Genomic DNA, 25,000 nt, shown 5'->3' with positions numbered 1-25,000 from the left:
AAATGTTTAATTAAATAATTAAATAAAATATAAAATTGATTTCCTCATTTAATTTCCTATTTCAATTTCATTATACTTAATGTACTAAAATAACTAAAACTATATCTGAAATAAAAATTCATAAAATAAAAATGAAATATATTAATAAAATAATAGAATCTCAATTATACAAAAATAACTCTGGTTAATATCAGCTCAGAGAAGAGTTATTATTACAAACAAAAACTATATAAAAAACCTTACTTGAAACAGAATAAACATTATCCTAAAAATAAGAACTAATAAAACAAAATGCAAAATTTTTATTTCAGCCTGTTGCTAAGGCAACATTTATCATTTTCGTTTAGTTAAAGCTGAAGTACTAAAATAAGTAAAACTATCAGAAACCATAAAGAAATTGTTACTTGAATCAAAATAATAAAAAAAAAAAAACATAAAACATTTTATTCCAGCTAAATGCCGAGGCAAATCATTTTCATTTGGTACTAAATAACTAAAAGTTTTAAAATACCTAAACCTAAATAAACTAATAAATAAAAGTTAATAAAAAGTACATTTATAAAATAAATGTATATATATATATATATATATATATATACATATATATACACACACACACGCACATAGATAGATAGATAGATAGATAGATAGATAGATAGATAGATAGATAGATAGATAGATAGATTTATTTATTTCATGCTTCAAGCTTAAAACTTCAATTTGATGAGTTTCTCAGAAAATAAATACAAAATCACTTTTTGAAGTGTGGACATTAATGTTATTTTACTATCACTGATATACGATTATAGATTTATCAATATTTTGGATTGTTTTTTTTTCGTTTTCATTTAAATTTTATTTAAAGTTTTAGTAATGTTGTGTGTTTTGTCCTTTTTTTATGTCTATATAGTTTTATTTATCAGTGTTAGTTTTGGTTATCTTAATAAATCATATTAACTAAAACTAAATTAAAATGAGAAATGCTTCTTTGGGAACCAGCTGTAATATTTTATTTGAATTCATTTAAAGTAAAATATAAATAAATTCATTTTAGTTTCATTTATAGTTAACCATAATGCTGGACATTTTTCTAAATATCTTCTTTTATGTTCCACAGAAGAAAGAAGGAAGCTCACACGGTTTTGAATGACATGAGGGCGAGTAATTGATGACAGAATGAATATTTTCAGGTTAAGGTTTCTGGTTTTTCACACTTACTTCTGGTCCTGAATCTGGATGCGGTTCCAGTAGAGCGGTTTCATGGGGCAGGCCGGCTCAACAGCAGGTTTACGCGGAGCTTTCTCAGTCGCCTGTCCGAATCCAAACCCGCCAAAAACAGGAGGTGGAGGAGGAGCGCCACATCCCGGCATGGGCGGAGGAGGGGGCGGGGCTCCTGGAAGCCCGGGAGGGGGAGGGGCTCCAGGGAGGGGTGGAGGAGGGGGCGGGGCTCCTGGAAGACCGGGAGGGGGCGGGGCTCCAGGGAGGGGTGGAGGAGGTGGCGGGGCTCCTGGAAGCCCGGGAGGGGGAGGGGCTCCAGGGAGGGGTGGAGGAGGGGGCGGGGCTCCTGGAAGACCAGGAGGGGGTGGAGCTCCAGGGAGGGGTGGAGGAGGGGGCGGGGCTCCTGGAAGAGGCGGATGAGGGGGTGGGGCATGTGAAAGTCCAGGTAAGGGTGGAGGAGGAGGAGGGGCGGAGCTACCAGGAAGAGGAGGAGGTGGTGGTGGAGGAGGGGCGGAGCTACCAGGTAGAGGAGGAGGGGCAGGAGGCGGTCCTGGAACCACGCCCAAACTCATGCTAATTGAGTCCAGGTCCAGTTTTTTGGGCGGGCTGGAGCCCAGCGTTGGTCTGGCCCCGTCGCTCTCAGGGGTCTTGATGAAGGTCTCGCGGTCCGTCTGGATGCACACGTTCCGGAAGCTTTTGGGTGGCTGGAGGTCTTGGGTGGAGATGCAGATGTCCTGCAGCTCGCCCCGCTCCAGTACAGTATTATACACCTGCTCCCTCTGCATCCTGCTGATGAGAGACTCCAGACGAGACACGACCTGCGCATGCTCGCCTCGAACCTGGAAGATCTGCAGCTCGAAATCTGCCTGGAGTCACACGCACACGAACAACAAATAGCTACTATTAGTTTGCAATGGACAATAAAAACATTGCATAACACAGCAGGGTTATCATCGTTAATTCAAATTAAACTAAAATAAATAACTTTTGTTTTATTTTAGCTAGTTACCAAGGAAACATTTATAATTTTGGTTTAACTCAGTTTAAACAATAATTAATATAATAATGACATATTAATAATAAATAATAAAATGTATACAAACCATACACATATTAAAAAAAAACTAAATCTAATAAAAATAACAAAAGCAACATCAAAATTACTAAAGTATTAACTAAAAAAAAAAATTAAAGTAGTATATATAGACGTTTTTTAAAATGAACAAAAAGCACCCAACAACAATACTAAAACTTTAAATAATATTAAAACTTAACAAAAACAAACATATTGAACAAAAAAAATCGAATAAAAATGACACAAACAAGCCACAAAATTACTAAAACCTTCTGACAAAATTATAAAAAAAAATCTGAACTAATGAAAACAACAAAATTAATTAAACTTTGACTACAATTAAAACAAAAGCAGAAAATATAAAAAACAAACCATTCAAAATTTTAATAAAAACTGTAATAGAATATTAATGATACTAAATATCTACTCAATCTATTGTGTTAATTTAGTATTATAAAAATAGTGTTATATATTTTTTTTACTATTTTGAATGTATTTTTAATTTTTTTTTTTTTTCATTGTAACTTTTGTTAATTTTTTAAAAAATAAGTCTATGTAGTTTTGATAAAGTTTTACTCTAGTTTGAGTTATTTTAATAAATTAGATTAAATATAAAAGATGAAAGATTTTTTTTTCTCATATTTTCTGTTTTCATTTTAACTTGTTAAAATTTTAATATTTATTTATTTTTACATACACATTTGATTTTATTTCAAGTTTTTTATGGTTTTAGCTGAAATAAAATAACTTTACATTTTCTTGATACATGTTTATTTCAGTTAAAGTTGATTTTATTTCAAGTTTCTTGAGGTTATATTTATCTATAATAACCCTGGAATTGAGAAACAGCTCATAGTGCATCAGTAGCATTGGTGTCAAAGGCTGTTTCTTTCTGCCTCAGATTCGGTTCCAGACTGAGCTCTTGATCAGACCGTCTCTCAGGACATCTAGTGCTTTCTGTCAGTACTGCAGGATTGTTTGGAAGCAGCGCTCACATGCAGTTTCTCCAGCTCCTCTTTAAACTCTCTCTTCAGCTGCAGGAGAGCGGCCTGGTGCTCTGAAACACACACAACAACATTGACAGAGAGAAAAACACCAACCACTGCAACACCACATCACGACACCCAGCAGAGCAACACAAGACTCACCGGCTTCAGTGTAGCGCAGGCCCACCTTCTCCTCTCCGTCCTCTTTCGGTGGAGGCCAGACGGCCTGCAGACGGCCAGGGGTTCGGTCCTCAGCATCAGACGGAGACGTGACCTCAGACTGAGCAGAGACAGAAGATCAAAAACTCCATTCCAGTCAAACTGTAAGAGAGAGAATCTCCAGCAAAACATCTGATCATCTGTGCTGATTTTCACCACAAATACACAAAAATACATTAAATAAATAGACAACAGTAAAATACTGTTTTATAAATAAAATTTGTTCCCTGGGAATCGAACCCACAACCTTGCGCTGCTAAAGCAATGCTCTAAATAAAATACTGTTACTGGTTGTTCGTTTTATTTCATGATGCACTAACTAATATTAACACATAAGACTTTTGGTTTAAAAATGTACTGATAAATGTTGAAATAAACATTAATAATAATAAAATACTTTAACTATGGTACTAGAAAAGTTTTGCAATTTTTTATAGAATTTATTTCACTAATTATCTTAACAACAGCATGAAGTAAAAGTTTTCTGTGCATTAAATAAATTATCATGTTGTTTGTGGATTAATAAATCATCTGTATCAGTGATACTCATTATAAAAATAAATAAATGAAAAATAAAAATGATAAAAAATTAGTAGCATTTCTATTTTTATAGGGGCAAAATGTTAAATGTTCATTGCCTGTAAACAAAATTATGATTTCATTTAATTATTAATTAATTAATTAACTTATTTATTGCCAGTAACTTATTTCAGTTAAATTCACTGATGTGTAAAAAAAAGGGAAGAAAATGTAAAATCAGATAAAAACTATATATTTTTAGTGTATTTCTATTTTTATTAACATTTGCTTGGACTCTTGAAATCAAATGAAACAGAAAAACATCAATAATAATGGCTAATAATAAATAAATAAATAATATTTATATTTTTTCAGGGAAATTTAAAAAAAAAAATATTTATTTGAAAAAATACATTTGGAAACTTGAGTAAATTCTCTGACGTGTGAAGCGGTGGACCCTTAAAATTTGATAAAAACAGAAAACAAATCTAAAAAAGAAATAACTACTGCAAGTATGATGCTATGAATGATTCATACTCTTTGAATTAATTTGCCTGAATGAAGCATGAAGAGGGTTTAATTAAGGAAGGATCTTGTCGATAAATCATCTGTAACACATACTTTCTCCTCTGTAGGACTCTTGGAGTCAGCAACCAGAGCTTTACTCAGCTGTCTCTCAAAGATGGACCTCAGCAGATCTTTATCGTTCTTCTTCTTCCTCCGGACAGCGTCCAGGTCCAGCGCTGCCTCCACAGGATCCTTCTTCACAGGTTTCAATGACGAATCTGCGCTGGGATCCGGAGAGTGGGATTTATCCTCGTTCTGTTGGACCTTCTGCAACAGACCTGTGATTTCAGACAGACTTCTGACTTGGGTTTTCTTTTTAGTTTGTTGGAGTTTGGCTTTGTTGACGTGTTGATTGAGGCTCAGCAGCGATCGATCCGAATCTCGCTGTTTGATTTCTGAAAGCGTGTCCCTCTCGTCTCCGAGCGCTCCTTTCTTCAGCACTCGTATCCCGCTGAACAGAGCCGGCAGCTGGTGTCTGTTGTCTTGTTTGGAGTCTTTTATCGGAGAAGAGAGATCCGAGGGCGTTAAAACAGAAGCTGGACTTTTTGGGGAATCGGTCGGAGATGTGGAATTCCCTTCTTGGTTTGAGTCACCTGAAACCAAAGAAGCATCCTCACCTGCGTGATGTGACTCAGAATCAGGTTTGAGAGGAGGAACTAAACTTCTGTTCAGTAATTCTGAGGCTGAATCTACTTTATGAACGCTCTGAGATGCCACTTCTTTTCTGGAATCGTCGGAGAAACGAGAGAAATCCAGCGAGCGGTTGAGTTTCGCACTTGGACCTGTCCGGCTCAGGATCGAAGCGTCTTTAAGCGATCTCTCCACGAGACTCTCGGCTTTGACAGCGAACGGCTCGAGTCTGTCCGCAGATCCTTCATGATCCCTGTCAACGACAAGAAGATTTAAAGCTGCGTTTTACACTCACAATTACCGCAAAAAGAACATTCCTTGTTTTCCAGAACAATTATCTAAAGATTCTGAATCAAGATACTGTACAATACAAGAGACATTATTTGTTTATTTATTTTGAGGGAAAAAAGCATCCAAATACAGTACGTTTTTGCTGAAAACAAGAAAAAACTGTCCAGAGCGGTATGATAATCCTCAATAGTCTGCAAATAAGGATCTATAAATAATAAATAGTATGCAAACAATAATTTATTAATAATACAGTATATAATAGAATTAATCTTGTTTCCACTTTGATTTAACACTAATTATTGTGTGCAATTTTCCTTTGTCCTGAAAATGCAAGTTAACGTTAAAGTATTGCACTAAAACGTACTTCCACTAACTTCCACTTGTTTTATTATTATTTTTTCAGACATGCTAGTTACTTGCTAATCATGCTAGAAACATGTTAGCGACATGCTAGTAACTTGCTTATTATGCTTGAAACATGCTAGCGACATGCTAGTAATTTGCTAATAATGCTAAAAACATTTTAGCGACGTGCTAGTAACTTGCCACTTGTCACTTGTTAGTAACTTGCTAATCACGCTAGCTGCATGATAGTTACTAGCTAATCATGCAAGCATGTTAATCATTCTAGAAACATGCTAGCAAAATGTTAGTAACTAAGTAATCATGTTAGCATCATGCTAGTAACATGCTAATCAGTCTAGAAACATACTAGCGACATGCTAGTAACATGCTAATCATGCTAGAAACATGCTTGTCATTCACAAAAGATGCTAGAAACATGCTAGTTATTTGATAATCATGCTAGCAACATGCTAGTTACTTGCTTATCATGCAAACAACAGGGTAGTCACTTGCTAATAATGTTAATAACATGCTAGTTACTTATTAATCATGCTAGTAACATTGTTTTATGTTTTTCATTTTTCGTTATGCTATATTATCTCCAAATCTTTGATTCAATATATATTCTTTCAATAAGCACAGGTTTGGGACTTCCTCCAGGAACTGATTGATCGTAGGCACAAACTGAGGTGTGCATGAGCTCATATCAATGAACCGTTTGATCATCCAGAACCAAAAAGAAGCACAAAACATGTGCTAACCAGAAGACACACTGAATACAGCATAAAGAAAGATTTACAACCAACTTTTAAAAAGCCATTTTGAACCAGGAAGACCATATTTTCAGCACAGCACAAGGGTTTAGTTTATGTTTATTAAGATATTTTTCTTGTTTTTAGCAAAAACTCACTTAATTTTGGTACTTTTTTTCAGGAAAGAAGAATTATCATCATAGGGGGTGTTTACACGACTGAAAACATTTGAAAACATTAAACATTTTTACTACTATCGTCTTCATGTAGATTACAAAAAAGTGGAAACAGTGACGTCCAGCATGTGTGTGTTTCTTCACATGTTTCTTTACCAAGTGACATCGCCATCTACTGGCCTGGCATCAGTAATACAGTTTTTGAGTTTTTTTTTTCCGGATCCATGCAAATGTGGAATGTATTATTATCTGTATGCGAAAAACGCAAAGAAAAAATGTCCTGTTTTTATTACACTGCTGTCATGTAAACGCACCCTTATTTAAGTTTTCAAAGTTGAGTTTCCATAACTTATTTTGCTATTTCTGTGCTGCTACTTCGATGCAATCTGTACTCTATAAAGCCCTATAGAAATAAAGCTGTCATTTTGCTTCAAGCTAACGTATCTCGATTTAAGAATCTTGATTTTTTTTTTTACTGGAAAACAAGGAAAAAAGTATTTTTTTGCAGTGTGGTGGTTCCTCTTAGGCGACCTCGTCACCTGACCTTTCCTGAACGCTTGTCGTGTCTTCCTCATCGTCGATGTACGTCTCCACCCTGGTCACCTGCACCACACACGGATCAGAGGACTCCAGCTCCACATTGTCCTCCAAACCACCTCCAGATTTCAGGCTCAAACGATCTACTGCTCCAATATGACCATTAGCATCTTGCTCAGGCAATGTTCGGAATGATGTCAACACAGCCGGCATCTGATCTGACTCGAGGAACCTTGAAGAGCTCCTAGTGTGGTCTGGATCCATAATCCTGTTTGCATTGAATCCTATGAAGTGTAATCCAATAGCTGCATATTTGTTGTGGTTTTACTTCAACCTGCATGCACTCTAGTTTCATAGACTGGAGAAAACAAAAGGTTTTTGTGCATGGAAATCCCCAGGCTTCTCTCTCTCTCACACACACACACACACACACACACTCCAGTTCTAATGAGCTGTGAGCCACTAAAACATTTGGAAAAACTTTCGTTCCATGCAGTTCCAGTGTGATTCTCAAACGAGAGAAAGAAAACAGAGTCTGAAGTGTCTCAGTGTCGCACTAGTCCAGCGAAAGGAAACTCACAGAACCAGTGGATACGACTTCCCATGAACATTTCCATCGTTCTTTTTTCTGGAATGTGTCAGCATGGCATTTCCTGCTCCGGCGGAGTCTGTGAAGGCTTGAGTATCTCCTGGAGAAAGTTCAGCGCTGTCTTTGGAGAGGAGGGGTCATGCAGGTCTGATTACCTTTCTCTATAACCACTCCCTCGGTCTCTGATATGCTGTGAACCTGGCAGAAATTCACCTGCGAGTGTCCGGTTACACAAGCGCAGGAACTGGAAATGTGAGGCTGGGATTCAGTCTCTCTCTCTCTCTCTCCCTGGAATCTCCAGCAGGGTCAGGTGAAGTGGGCGGAGCTACATTATTAAAACAGTGGCTTAATCAGCTCTGCTGAGGTCACTGGCCACGCCTCTCTGTTGCTATAGCGCTAACCTGCAGTGCTTGAATATAAAATCAGTGACCGTCTGCAAACATCCTTGTACAACCTCCAGTGGTATGAGACTGATTATAGTTATTTATTAATTAATAATAAAAAAAATGTGTGGGAGGGTGGTATAATGCATATGGAATACAATAAAAATATATAATAAAATATATATTTAAAATCTATAAAAAATATATATATTTAAAATATATAAAAATTATATATGTTTAAAATATATAAAAATATATATATTTAATTTTTGTATAAAAATATACAAATCTATAAGTATTTTAAATTTTTATGGAATATTAATATAACATTATTTAATAATTAAAAATGCATAAAATGCAATAATATGCATAGAATGCATATAGAATACAATCAGAAATAAATAAAAATATTATAAAATATATAGAATAAAAATATAAAAATCTATATATATTTTATCTATTTGCATAATGTTATTATAACATTAACATAATACTTAAAAATAATAAAACTTGACACAAAAATACCATCAGAATATAAGTATACATGTTTCTATAATTTTTCTTTAACATTCAAACATATAATAAAATCTCTTAAACGTGTCTTTATCAGGTCTGCTGGTTAGTTGTGTTTCTCTGAGCACATTCCGCTCCGGTCGTCACGGTGATCTGGCAAAGATGCCGCAAAAGTTCACGGTCTGTTTGTTTGTTCCAGGATGAAAGGAAATTCTTCCCAAAGAAAAGTGTCTTAATGAAACAACTGCAACATGTGGCAAAGATCGGTTCAGAGCTGAAACTAGTCCTTCTACCAAAACCAGACAATGCAGCCATATGCAGATTTAACAGCTGAATTAGTTCTGCGGGCCTCTTCTGAGCTCTTCTTATGTAAGAGAACCAGCGCATAAGTCATAAGAACAAGAAACAATGTAAATCGTGTTTACTGTACATCCAGTTCAGCTAGAAAAAGTGTAATTTATTTAAAGTGATTTATTGTCTCAGTTTGTGTAAAACCATATAACACTCCCCATAAAAATAAAATAAAAAATACAATAGAGTTTTTCGCTTGACACCAGAGTGTTAACGTGCAAAACATTAAACATAAAAATTAAGAAAAGGACATCACAACAAGCTGTCTTTATTTACAGCAAGCTAAATTAAACACTAACAAACAAATATTTTTCGTTTTATCTTGAACTTTCATATTTTAATCATTTTTATTCTTTGCTTTTATTGTTATTTATATTTTCTTATGTCTGTTGTGATAAATATTTTTACATAAAGCATTTTGAATTGCCATTGTGTATTATGTATATCTAAATAAATAAACTTACCCAACCTATTATAACCATTTTATCTTTTCATGGTGAAGTAAAGTTGTAAAAAGACAATAAAAAATATAAAATACATAAATAAATACATTTTTTTTTGTTTGTTTTTTTGCTTTGAATGTTTTTTGTCTTTGGGAAAATTAAAATGAATAGAGTCTGACTCAAGTCTATAAACAACACATCAGGGAAAGTTCCTGTCTATTGTTAATGCTACTGAGAACAACAATGATAAACTACTGGAGTAAAAGCAGTTAGTTTAACCTGTAAGACCAGATAACAGAAGATAACAGGCGCGTCACGGGTGTGTCAGTATGCTGAAATTTCACTGAAACTTACTGATGTGAAACACACACACACACAGATACGCACACACACACACACACACACACACACACACACACATGTAAACCCAGCTAACAGGGAATGTTCTCAGAATAGTATAAATTCCGTCAACGGAAAGTAGGACGAAATATGTTAATTGACAAGCTTTTTTTCCAGTGACTGAGACAACACGACAATAAGGTCAATAAACAATAACTTTATCAACATGCAATATAGTTGACGATAAAGATGAGACTTAAATGTATTTTAAAGAATAAAAACTTTAATGGAAGCGTCCTTTAGCCGATCTGTGTTCTGTCACGAGATCTCGACTATTTGTGATTGTGTTTGCTGAATAAATACACCAAATGCACTCAACCGCTGCTGTTTTAATAGAGAAACATTACAGCTATTTGGAATTATTGGAATTACTATCAGGAAATATACAACATGACAAAAATGTAATGAAAAGTGCTTAAAAGATTTAAATGCTCAGACATTTTGTCGACTAAAACTTAACAAAAACAGGACAAGTTTGACTAAATATGATAATAATAGCTAAAAAGTACATTTGACCACAGGACTAATCCTAATTTAAAAGACTAAAACTAATTTAAAACTGTATGACCAAATCAAGACTACACAGAGGGTTCTCCTAAAGTTATGAACAAATGTTCCTCTAGTAATGTCAATAGTATGTTGATTAAAAGTTATTTGGTCTTTAATAATGTTCTCAAATTCACCAATCAAGGAACGTTTTTCCTGAAACATTTTAGTTGGACGTTTCAAAAAGTTCTGAGGGTAACGTTAAAAATTAACATAATATTTGCATAGTTACAAAGCAGAAAGTTCACAAAACCAAAAAACAATGAAGGTTCAGGGAACTTGCAGAAAGTACAATTTTATAATGTAATGGGAACATCAGAAAAACGTGGCTTGGAACATATTTTAGTCTATATGAACTATATAAGCACAGGTTCTCAGTGCATTTTTTACAGTTATTTACATGTTGTGCTGATGAATCAGTCAGAAGTGACCTCTGAAAAACAAATGAGTCTCTAGCGTCTCACTGAGTTGAGAAATCTGGATTTGCTGACGTGCACATTATCCTCTTATACATTCCTGTGTATCTTAATATTTAAGACTACGGTATACTTCCATGCACATTACCTTTGTACCAACTCACAAACTCCCTGCAATTCCCTGACGAACCACCAGGGTTCACGAACCCCACTTTGGGAAACCCTGCTCAATGTAATCGTGTATGTGACGAATAAAGTTCTTGAATCTTGAATCTTGGACTTGAAAGACTTCTTAAACAAAGCCTGTGTGTGTGTGTGTGTGTGTGTGTGTGTGTGTGTGTGTGTGTGTGTGAGAGCTTTAGTCCACAAGTCCAGAGGAACTAAGAGTTCATGAACACTGAAGCAAACTGTTATATCTGTCAAGTTATTCAGTATGTGTTTGTGCTTGTCATCATTTAGAAGATAAAAATTCTCAGAATGTCCACAGATCAGCAACAAAACCTGACAAAAACTAAATAAGAACAACAGATGTTCTACAAAAACAATCATTCTTAAATCATCCAGAATTCAGAAAAAGTCAGAATTATGATATATAAACTACAATTATGAGACATAAAGCCAGAATTCAGAAAAAGAGTCAGAATTATGAGATATAAACTACAATTATGAGACATAAAGCCAGAATTCAGAAAAAGAGTCAGAATTATGAGATATAAACTACAATTATGAGACATAAAGCCAGAATTCAGAAAAAGTCAGAATTATGAGATATAAACTACAATTATGAGACATAAAGCCAGAATTCAGAAAAAGAGTCAGAATTATGAGATATAAACTACATTTATGAGACATAAAGCCAGAATTCAGAAAAAGAGTCAGAATTATGAGATATAAACTACAATTATGAGACATAAAGCCAGAATTCAGAAAAAGAGTCAGAATTATGAGATATAAACTACAATTATGAGACATAAAGCCAGAATTCAGAAAAAGAGTCAGAATTATGAGATATAAACTACATTTATGAGACATAAAGCCAGAATTCAGAAAAAGTCAGAATTATGAGATATAAACTACAATTATGAGACATAAAGCCAGAATTCAGAAAAAGAGTAAGAATTATGAGATATAAACTACAATTATGAGACATAAAGCCAGAATTCAGAAAAAGAGTCAGAATTATGAGATATAAACTACAATTATGAGACATAAAGCCAGAGTTCAGAAAAAGTGTCAGAATTATGAGATATAAACTACATTTATGAGACATAAAGCCAGAATTCAGAAAAAGTCAGAATTATGAGATATAAACTACTGTACAATTATGAGACATAAAGCCAGAATTCAGAAAAAGTCAGAATTATGAGATATAAACTACAATTATGAGACATAAAGCCAGAATTCAGAAAAAGTGTCAGAATTATGAGATATAAACTACTGTACAATTATGAGACATAAAGCCAGAATTCAGAAAAAGAGTCAGAATTATGAGATATAAACTACAATTATGAGACATAAAGCCAGAATTCAGAAAAAGTGTCAGAATTATGAGATATAAACTACTGTACAATTATGAGACATAAAGCCAGAATTCAGAAAAAGAGTCAGAATTATGAGATATAAACTACAATTATGAGACATAAAGCCAGAATTCAGAAAAAGTGTCAGAATTATGAGATATAAACTACAATTATGAGACATAAAGCCAGAATTCAAAAAAAGAGTCAGAATTATGAGATATAAACTACATTTATGAGACATAAAGCCAGAATTCAGAAAAAGTCAGAATTATGAGATATAAACTACAATTATGAGACATAAAGCCAGAATTCAAAAAAAGAGTCAGAATTATGAGATATAAACTACATTTATGAGACATAAAGCCAGAATTCAGAAAAAGTCAGAATTATGAGATATAAACTACAATTATGAGACATAAAGCCAGAATTCAGAAAAAGTGTCAGAATTATGAGATATAAACTACTGTACAATTATGAGACATAAAGCCAGAATTCAGAAAAAGTCAGAATTATGAGATATAAACTACAATTATGAGACATAAAGCCAGAATTCAGAAAAAGAGTCAGAATTATGAGATATAAACTACAATTATGAGACATAAAGCCAGAATTCAGAAAAAGAGTCAGAATTATGAGATATAAACTACAATTATGAGACATAAAGCCAGAATTCAGAAAAAGTCAGAATTATGAGATATAAACTACTGTACAATTATGAGACATAAAGCCAGAATTCAGAAAAAGTCAGAATTATGAGATATAAACTACAATTATGAGACATAAAGCCAGAATTCAGAAAAAGAGTCAGAATTATGAGATATAAACTACAATTATGAGACATAAAGCCAGAATTCAGAGAAAAATTCTGAATTGTGGGATTGCAATTACCTTTTTATTTTTTAAACTCTTTAGCTTCTAACTGAATAATCATCAAGAATAAACACTATTATATGTTCATCACAGAGCTGGCTGACTCACTGTTATTCCGAGTTTGGGATTATACGGAGTGTCTCCGATGATGTCATCCTCTGGTGGTGTGATTCTCAGGAAGTCCAGGTGATCCGGTCTGCTGAGACGACGCAATGCCTTCTGGGTAACAGATTCATCTGCATCCAGCATCCAGATGTCCTCCGTCCGCAACAGAGAGTTTTCTGCAGGAAAAATGATTAAACATTAACGTTAGGAATTCTTGAATGAAGTCACTGCTTTAATGATAACATGGATAATCACAGTGTGCCAATATACAGCAGTATCTCATGGCTACAAGTGTGATATTGCGTTTATACAACAGTTTGACGACACAAGTGTAAATACATAAGATAAAAAACATCCTACTTCCTTCCACCACTGATTCAAATCTCAAATCTCAAGATCTGTTACTAATTCGAGAACGTCATTTTAGAATTTTAATAACAAAGGAATGTTGAGTTACTTCATTGAAAGCTTATTGTATTACTGTTTTAAAAGCCCTCTTTATTATATAGAGTATGATGAGAGAGAGATGGACTGAGAGTTTGATTATATGCATCTGATACAGCATTCATTCTTCAGCTCAGTCTCATTTTCACAATAAAACATGAGTTTGAATGTAAACTGAGGAAAGCGATATCTTTATCGTACTATCTTTCATCAGTTAAGGTTGATTTTTTTTTTATGACAACGCTGCTACAGAGATCGTCTTTCTATGTATATTTATATACAAAGCTGGGTAGATTACTTTACAAACAGGGGCGAAAATCTCATCTAAATGTTGGGGGGGACAATAAACATAACATTTCTCACGAGCAAGTTTTGAAGGGGACACCAATAAAACAGGCAAGATTGTACTTGTGTACAGAGAGGAAAGTCTTACTATTGCATGGAGAACGTTCCATTATCCTTCTTCTCAAAGTTTCTTTCTGGTTCAATGAAAAAGCTGACTAAATTGACCAAAACATTCTGCAAAACATTTTTTTTTTTTGCAATGTTTTTGAAGTTGTTTACAAAATCAAGCCACCAAAATACAATGGAATTTGAACTTAACTTCAACTTTTATTTATTTGTATAGCACATTTAATAGCAATGTTGTTGCTTCACAGTTATAATTAAAACATGCATATATAAAAACATTTGCCATGCCTAGCAAAATGAAGGCATACACACTCTTAGACATACATCCTCACACAACTGTATAGTGAGATCCGTATAGACGTGAAAGAGGGGAAAAAACAAAAAATAATTATTTATTACGTCAATGACTGATTTGTTCAAAAAGTGGATTCATTCAGTAAGGAAACACCTCCTCATTGTGTTTCTCAAAATTAGTGCTGTTACTGCTGTAGATTAGTTTTCAACTTTTTTCGTTGGTGAAATAGAGCTAAAACAGGCAATATGGTGCCTAAAATGCACTTAATATTAACTTATTGTTTATTCAATTTTTATAAAAATCTAAATCACATTTGTTATGCTAATATCTGGAGAACAACTGCACTCTTATTGTGATGTTATATTAGATTGACTATATTAAATGAAGTAAACCGACTAAATCATAGTGAACGCGGGAAAATCTAAATGCGTACCCGCGCTAATCTAATCTAACGTACAAGACTGTGTGTATGTCGGTGGTGAGGTGAGATGAAAATGGGAGCAGGCAGTGGACCAAAGCAATTTGAGGCAAAGCAGGGAGAACTCGAGATGTTTAAAACTTTTTTTGTTGTTGTTGCTCCGTTTGCATTTGTATTGGTTTACTACTTACACAATTAGTTTAACTATATATCATTATATTATTTACAATACACATATTTCAATTATATTTTAGAGGGGGACAACCCTCAGATGGGGGGGTCCGGACCCCCCCGACCCCCCCGCGATTTCCGCCTATGCTTACAAATTGCAATTCAGTTACTGATTCCAAATTACATGACAAGAAATAAAGTTAGTAACATCCAATCCATTAAGTTACACATTTTAGGTAATATAATCAGACTACTTTTAGATTTCTGTTGTCCGAACTCATATAGACTGCTTTTCACATGAATTTAAATAAGATAGTCTTGTACCATATTGATATAAAAATACAAAGAGTAAGAAAATATATTCTATTTCCAAAATATATTGCATTCCATCAAGTGCATTAAACATTATATTAAGTCACGGTTTCCCAAACTGGGTGTGTGAGGGAACTGTTCATGAGTTTTATAAAAAGCTAATCATTAATTAATCATAAAAATATTAAATTAAAACAATTTTAAAATGAGTCAAAAATAAATCACTTAAAAATATGTATTTGTTTACTTACATGTCATGTGACCATTAACCAACATCGGACAATCGTGATACTTCATTATTAAAATATTTATTTTAAAATCTCAGAAGTACTTCAAATAAAAATAAATTAGGTGAAAGAGGATCAGATGACAAAAAAAATGGTGAATTAGTACATTTGTGCACTTTGTTGTGTTTGAAAGACAAATGTCTTCCAAAGTAATACATGGTAAAATAACAACTGAGTCATATTTCAAATAAAAATGAATGTGTTCATCAGTAGTTGTTGCAATGATTTTTGTAAATCCAGTGCTCAAATGCTGTGTGACCTCTCAAATTTCTGTCTTAATTATATCCACTTGACTAGTGACAGATCTCTGAAAGTGAATGTCCTCAAAACTGGAAGACTTTCTGACTCTATAAAAGTGGTGGCTATGTTTTAAAAATGTTAAAGATGAAAGAGCAATTGGCGGAATCAAAACATTTTTATTAAATTACTGTTATTGTGTAAATAATATGTCATCATGTAACCCATGAAAATGTACCTGTACACTGATTCCGAGTATGTAATTTAAGTAACCCATAAAATGTATTGCTGGCTGTTGCTACAAATATACCCCAGCGACTTAAGACTGCTTTTGTGCTCCAGTGTCACACATGAGAGGCAGTCAATGAATGTTTGGTGTGGAGCTGTATAATTCAGTGTTTTACTCACTGTGTGCTTCACTAGCTGACCTGAACACACAACATCGCTCTCTCTCCCGCTATATCTGTCTGAACTACTGATGGGCCACAGCACAGAAAAGAGTTGGAGAAATTATGAGGAAAGTAGTATCTTAATTCACACACTTTTCCTGTGTGTGTGGCATTAAAAGCACTACAAATCATGTGAATGAAGGCTGCGGTGATTAATCACATCTCATTATGATAATGCATCTGCAGCCGGACCTCCAAATGCTGACTAAATGCCTGGTTCTGTTCCAAATGCACAGTCAGATTGATTGCATCTCTCTTAGGCTCAAACTCATGAAATTAAGATGCTCAAACAGACCGACTCCAGCTGCACTTCTGCCAGCAATACCATATTAAAATCACAGTGAACCAGAAGCACTGTTTTCATCACACACTCAACTAATGAACTCAGAAAATCAGAAATGAAACAGTGCCACCATGTGAACACAACACAACTTCTCAGTAATTATAACCATCAACTATTTAAATTTCAATCTATTACTGTAAATGCTACTAAACAATGTTATTTTAGTATCAGTGACATATTATTATATTTTACACCATTATATTTATATTATATTATATTAATATTTTGAATTAGCTTTTATTTAAATTTTTAATTTCCATTATAACTTAATTTATTTTGTTTTTTTTTTAAATCATTTTTATTAGTTATATATTTATTAATATTTATTAGTGTCTATATAGGTTTCATTACTTTTTATTTAGTTATTTTATTATTTAATTTTAGTAATTTTAATACATTATGTTAACCTTAAATGAAAAAGAGAGTTTTTTCTTGGCAGCTAGCTGACATAAATGCATCATTTAAATCAGTTTTTAACTATATATATATAACTATTATATAACAAGTTAACTATAATAACCCTGCTGATGACTGATTCCTATGAGACAGAGTTGCCCTTCCTCCAGGGGGCGCCGCTGGCTATTGAGACGCATTCAGATATCAGTCTGAATGAGCTGTTTGAGACTTTTGTACAGTGTACAGTAGTTTAACTAAACTAAATGTAAACGTTTTAATCAGTTCGATCAAAAGATTTGCATCTGACGTACTAATGCAGTCTCTGTAGGCCAGACCGGGGCAAGTTGTCACACTTTTAAAACATCTTCTCTATGTCTGTTCATGTGACGGAGGGGAAGGGAGATCAGAGTAGAGTGTGTTAATAGAGCAGCTGTCAGATAGACAGTGTGTGTGTGTGTGTGTGTGTGTGTGTGTGTGTGTGTGTGTGTGTGTGTGTGTGTGTTTAAAAGCCTCAGGCTGATTCACTGTGAATGAACGGAGCGGTTCAATACTTCTGTGCTGATGCTGCCCTGATAATATGAGCTTGTAATAGAGCTTATATTACATATACTCCTGTTTATATTACTAGAGCCCTCCTGTTTTTGTGCCAAGCTGATTTTGAATTCAAAACGTATGATTTAAAATAATTAAGTGACCGCTGTAGAAGTTTCCCCAACGAGGATGACTTCTGTTTCTGAGCTTGTGCTGCTGTAAGCAAGAATTCCCCAAAATCAGTCGAACCGATCGAGTCTCTATTGTGCACACCATTTGCTTAAACGCAGATTTCTCTCATCAGCACAGAACAGAGACTAAAGCATTCATTTCACTGCATTCTGACTTCAATGCAAACAGTGCAAACTAGTTCCCTCACTCTTTATCACACCAAGAACGATAACTATAAGGTTTTAAACATCTTTCTAAGAGAATAGTGGAGTTCCCGATAACCACAGAGGAATGATATCAATGATATCTTGATTTTTCCAGACGATGAACGATAAAACATTGACAAGTCAATCATAATTCATCCAGCTTTAAAGAGCTCGAGCATTTAAAATGCATAGACGAAAAAACTTATAATTACCAGAACATCATAGTTATCATTATAATTATTGTTATAGTGTGAATGGTCTCGTCCTGAGCTCGTCTCATCTGTGAGACTGTAAATCCGGTCGAATGAGATGATACAGAATCTGAATCTAAAGACCTAAAAACAATGCACTTCATTTTAGTAACTTTGCCTCGGGATATTTCTCATGAACTACCTCAAAACAAATAAAAATCATGCAACTCAATAGTTCGAGTACGGAGCTAAAAATGAATTCGATTGGCTAGTATTGAGATCTCTGATTTCTTAAGAGCTTGAGGAACTCTAAAGGAGATGTGTGTGAGATTACTGGGGTTTGTTTCTGTGTAAAGTGTGTTTACTCATTCTGTATGATTTATAAGCGTTTTGAGAAATGGGGACATGGGTTATGTCCTCATAAGTCACCCTCTCCTTGTAATACCTGTGTCATACCCATGACATCATACACACACAGACACTTACAGACACACACACACACACACACACAGACACTCACACACACACACACACACACACACACACACACACACACAGACACACACACACACACAGACACACACACACACAGACACTCACACACACACACACACACACACACACACACACACACACACACACACACACAGACACACACACACACAGACACACACAGACACACACACACACAGACACACACACACACACACACACACACACACAGACAGACACACACACACACACACACACACAGACACACACACACACACACACACACACACACACAGACAGACACACACACACAGACAGACACACACACACACACACACACACAGACAGACACACACACACACACACACACACACTCAGACACACACACACACACACACAGACACACACACACACACACACACACACAGACAGACACACACACACACACACAGACACACACACACACACACACACACACACACAGACAGACACACACACACACAGACAGACACACACAGACAGACACACACACACACACTCAGACACACACACACACACACACACACACAGACACACACACACACACACACACACACACACACAGACAGACACACACACACACACACACACACACACACACACACATACACACACGTCAGGAGTGCTGTGTTTGCTGCTGAATGCATGTAAGAAGCGCAGAGGATCTTCAGTGTCTCTCTGTCTGTGTGTGATCAGTCTCACATGACCTCTGGACTGATTGCTTGATTTCATTACAGTGATGCTGAGCTGCTAGAACCAGTGCAAACCCAGCAACAGAGATCGCTCTCACAACGCTTTCTTAAACATTAGAACAAAACGTTCTTAAAGCAGTAGTTCACTTCCAGAATAAAAATCTCCTGATAGTTTACTCACTCACCCAAGATATCATCCAAGATGTTCATGTCTTTCTTTCTTTCCTCATTCACAAAGAAATGAAGGATTTTGTGTGAAAATCGAATTTGTAGAATGTTGTAAGAAATATTTTAAATAACGTTCTAAATACAAGAAGAAAACATTTGAACATTCTCAGAATACTACAAACACTTTACTTGTGTTTTAGTCACAGTATTATTGTAAATGATGAAGTCCATGAAGGATAATTTATAAAGCACTGAGTCACAATGATCAGGACTGATTCTTTACACGCTGGAGGTATTTATAGAGGTTTTATTGATTGATGAAATTAAATCTAGTGTAATGGAGTATAGAGTAACACAAGGGTTCAGCAACAACTCCTGCGAGTGCTCTTGAGTACATCACAACGATCACATCTCACATGATATAACTGAAGCAGGAGTCTGAGTGTGTGTCAATGGAGAACGTCTTCATAGAGCTGAATGAATGACATCACACCTCATCTTTAATAAGAAAACATATCTATCACAATTAATGCGATTTAAAATAGCACATACATTTTTTTATTTTGAGTTAACAGACATTTGGCAACCACCCAGGAAACCCTAGTAAATGCACAGCACCTCAGCAACTACAATGCAACATCTTGGAAACCAGCCAATCACCCTAGCGACTGCATAGCAGCAGAATAGTAAAAACCGCCTTGACGACCACATAGCATCAACCTGGCAACCACGCAAACAACTGCATAGCAACATGCTCAAAATCACTCAGAAGGCCTTAGCAACACCCAGGAAACCACTCAATCACCCTAGCAACTGCACTGCAGCACTACAAACATGCAAACACTGCAGCAACAGCGTGCTGTAAATAATTCAGAACACTTTAGCAACCATATGGAAACTACCTAACCGCCCTAGCAACTTTACACATAAGCAATCAAACAGCAACGCACGGGCAAATATTCAGTCACCCTAACAACTTGTATGCTAAACTACTAAATCAAGACAGCCACACCCTAGCAACCATTCAAACACCCTAGCAACCACACAGAAGCATGCTAAAAACCACTCAGTATGCCTTAACAACCACAAAGCAACACCCTGGAAATCACTCACACAGTCACACGCCCTAGAAACTGAGTAGAAGTATGATAAAAACACTCAGAATACCTTAGCAACCACCTAGCAACACCCTGGCAACCTCCCAAACACACTAACAAGCACATTACAGCATGCTAAAAACACTTTGAATACCTTGGCAACCACATAGCACAAACACCCTAGCAACCGCACAGAAGCATGCTACAAACTGCTCTGGATGCCTTGGCAACCACATAGCAACACCCTAGCAACTGCACAGCACTATACAAACTACTCCGGACACCTTAGCAACCACATAGCAACACCCTAGCAATCGCCCAGCAGCATGGTACAAACCACTCCGGACACCTTAGCAACCACATAGCAACACCCTAGCAACCGCACAGCACTGTAAAAACTACTCTGGACACCTTAGCAACCACATAGCAACACCCTAGCAACCGCACAGCAGCGTGGTAGAAACTACTCCAGTCAGCTTGGCAACCACATAGCAACACCCTAGCAACCGCACAGCACTGTACAAACTACTCTGGACACCTTAGCAACCACATAACAACACCCTAGCAACCGCACAGCACTGTACAAACTACGCCGAACACCTTAGCAACCACATAGCAACAGAACAGCACAGTAAGCAAGCAGCAGTCACATTTTCTTTTGAAATTATAATATTATAATAATTTATGTTATTATTATGTATTCATTTCTATTATTTAGAAATATTAACTATATCTCATTCTACTTGACTGACCTCTTATAAGCAGACGAGACACTGTATTTGTGACTCTGGAGCAGATTCTAGAGCAGACATCACTGCTTCTACTCTTCCTCAAGCAAACATGTCTAATTTGCGATGATCAAATCATACTATCTGCTGAATTTAGCCTTGAATTAGAGGAACATCACAGAAAGGGCAGACGCTTAACGGGAATTCTTTCTTTTCTCGTCAGTGCAGCCGTGAGATGCAGCTTACACGCTTCTGAAGTCCTGCTCCAGCAACAGAGCACTTTAATCCTTCTAATGTTCTGGACTTCTGAAGCGCCCCAAACCAACAGATGAAGGTGCAGAGCAAATTATGTTCATGAGAGCGGCACCGGTGCTTGAACCCGAGAGCTGAACACACAGCTTTGATCTTACTGAGATCAGGACTGGATTCTTATCTCGGACTCACACACACACATTCACACACACACACACACACACACACACACACACACACACACACACACACACACACACAGAGAGAGAGAGAGAGAAAGAGAGAAAGAGAGAAAGAGAGAGAGAGAGAGAGAATGTAATAATGGCTCTTTGGGAAAGAGGGCTGGGAGGCTGAAATTCTTGTCTTGAGTCACATGACAATCCTAAGAAATCAATATAAGCCTGAACAACTGAGATTACTAGTTTGATTTCTCAAGCACATTTCCCAAATAAATGATTTGGTATAAAAACATTGTGGGAATGTTGTTTTGAAATGTTTGTAAAACATTGAAATGACTCGTTTTCTTGTTGTGATTATAACGCTATCGAACGGTTGCAAAACCATTTCTCACAAAGTTCTACTAACTTTATTTTTACCCAAAATATAATGTTTTTTTTAAAGTTATGTTAAAATGTCCAGTTTTCTTGTCATGATTAGAATGTTATTTAACTTTGATTAAAAATTTCTTAAACATTTTATTCATTTTAATTTTTACTGAAAATATAATGCTATTTTAACATTCATAATCAATATTCTAAAAACTTTAACATGTTCTTGTTCTTATAAGAATGGTATTTAAAAGCAAATTTAATGCTTCTAAAAATTTCTACTAAAACATGTTTTTACACAAAATATAATATTATTGAACATTTAATTTTAATACTCTAAGAACATAAAAAATGCTCCGTTTTTTTGTCGCGATTAGAACGTTGTTTAAAGGTTACAAAAACGTTTCTTAAACATTCTATTCAATTTTATTTTTTCCCAAAAATTTATAACTTTATTTGAATTTTTAGTTTATATACTTTATATAAACATTAACATGCCCACTTTATATTGTTATTTAAAGGTTACAAAAGCTTTTCTTACAACATTTTATTAATTTATTTTCACCCAAAATATAACGTTATTTGAACATTCATTTTTTATAACATTAAAATGCACATTTATCTTGTTGACTAAAACATTTATTTTATATAAACCCAACATATGTCATTTGAACGTTTATTTGTACGTTTATGTTTATTTGTCGCGATAAGAACGTTATTTAATAGTGACTAAAACGTTTCCTATATGTTCTGTTAATTTTTAATCAAACTATAGCATTATTTTTATGCTATTTAAATGTAACATAAACGTTTCTTAGAACGTTCAAGTACAAATTACATCATAAAGACGTTCCGAAATTGTTGATCGTAGGAGAACATATGTAAAATCTTAATAAAGTAATTACATTAAGGACGTTTTGTCTTTACATTTACATAACATCAGTGAAGTTTGCGAGAACTTTCCCTGTTAGCTAGGTTTCTTCTTTGGGATCCGTTTCCTACCTGAGGTCGATGTACTGGCTCCGTTCACGTTGAAATGATTGCTGAGATTCAGGTCAAGACGTGTGACCGTCCGACGGTTCGCGTTTTTGTCGATGACCTCTGTGGCGACTTTGGACTCGTCTCTCGAGGAGCGTTTATTTCCATCATCCTCAGGCAGCAACACAATCCGGTGGTTCATTTGGGGACTTGAAAGTTGAGAAGACAGAGGTGATAAGACAGGAGACATGCTCTGGAGACTATTGGTTGGAGGATAAGACACGTTGAAGACCCCAGACAGAGAGATGGATGTAGGGCTCTTGCTCCAGGGATGAAGCTTAGAGCTTCTACAGTTGGCGTCAACGTAAGGCGAGAAGTTTGATTTGGTGTTCACCTGAGTAAAGAGCTTGATCTCTTCTTGTCCAACTTCCGAACTGGAATGAGATCCAGATTCCAGGTTGTCCTTGTTATCGTCCCTTTGGTTGACTTCCAAACTTCCAACGGTTGATTGACCTTGTTGGTTTCCCTCAGTATTCCCAATGGGCATTAGCTCCTGTAGCACACATCCAGATTGGTTTCCCAGTGGTTCCTCGCACTCCGAAGTGAGTTGGTTATCAAACTCCGACAGCTCGGTACAAAGATCCATCTCGGACTCAAAAGAACGAGGCTCTTCCATAAAATCCCATCCGTCGTGAGCGATCTGGAAGTGTTCCTCCATTGGAAGAAGAGGCTCGCTTGAGACGCTGACATAAGACTCTGACCCTGAAGTATCCCGGCCACGAAAGGAGATTGGCGTTCCGGGTGCTTTCGGGGAGAACGCAGATGCTCCACTTTGCACCTTCTTCTTCATCCTACTCTGCAAGAACTCTTCAGCGCTGTCCATCTTCTTAGAACCAAGCTTCTTCAGCTTACGAACTCTAGAAGCTGCTCTCTTATGCTCCGGGGGAAGAGATGTAGGGAAGTTACTGCTGCTAACATCATGTCCCAGATGTTCCCCGTGTCCTTCCAGGAGCTTCCCGTCCTGGTTGCCCATCTTAATCCTGTCTGCACATTCACTGCATAAAGACAAGACGTGCGTAAGCAGCTGATGGTGTTCTGTGGTCAGCCAGTGGAGCTGTGCGACCGCTGCTTTTGTGACCTCGCAGGAATACTGGCCTCTTTGTTTAGCGTCTTCATCCCGAGGCCGGACTTCACGAGGGGTTTGGTCAGCTCGTGGGAAACCTCGGGACTTCCTCGTTGGGAAGTAGAGACTGATGAAGCACAGCTCCTGGATGGGTTTGTACAGACGCAGCACGGTGTGCGTGCCTTCCATTACAGAGCCGTTTTTAATTAATCACACTCCTGAATTAAGTTGGTAGTTGTCTCGTGGGTCTCGTCTCGAGTCGGGGACGGCCCGGGGTGGACAGACACAGCGGGAGCTCATCATTGGGGCGATTGAAGGCCTGTATAATGCAACATAAAGACTCATAAATCTGTTTTAAGATGTACTGTAAATATAAAATATTTTTCTATCTAAAAAAACTGATAAACACATGAATTGTTACATAGATACACAGCTTTAAAATCCACAGCAAAATCAATCAGCAATAAAAACAATCTTTAAAGTATTACATTTGGTTTGTGCAAACAATCAAAAAATGCAATGCATACACTGTAAAAATATATATGTTTTTCAAAAGTTGTAAATATTGATT

General features: G+C 35.9%; 1 protein-coding gene across 1 annotated transcript in view; it reads right to left on the bottom strand.

The window, feature by feature from the left end:
- Positions 1 to 25,000, bottom strand: part of LOC132144916 (formin-like) — a 63,473-nt gene that overhangs the window by 36,987 nt on the left and 1,486 nt on the right. The window contains exons 3-7 of the mRNA XM_059555501.1: positions 23,331 to 24,748; positions 13,454 to 13,626; positions 3,442 to 3,559; positions 3,289 to 3,350; positions 1,219 to 2,084 (exon numbers count right to left, since the gene is read on the bottom strand). Coding sequence (XP_059411484.1) covers positions 1,219 to 2,084; positions 3,289 to 3,350; positions 3,442 to 3,559; positions 13,454 to 13,626; positions 23,331 to 24,618 — 2,507 coding nt within the window. The 5' untranslated portion in view covers positions 24,619 to 24,748. The remainder of the gene's footprint in view (positions 1 to 1,218; positions 2,085 to 3,288; positions 3,351 to 3,441; positions 3,560 to 13,453; positions 13,627 to 23,330; positions 24,749 to 25,000) is intronic.

This window comes from Carassius carassius, chromosome 8 (genome assembly GCF_963082965.1).
Source record: "Carassius carassius chromosome 8, fCarCar2.1, whole genome shotgun sequence".
NCBI lineage: Eukaryota > Metazoa > Chordata > Actinopteri > Cypriniformes > Cyprinidae > Carassius > Carassius carassius.
Note: the sequence above shows the minus strand (reverse complement) of the source record. Positions and strands in the feature narration are given on the sequence as shown.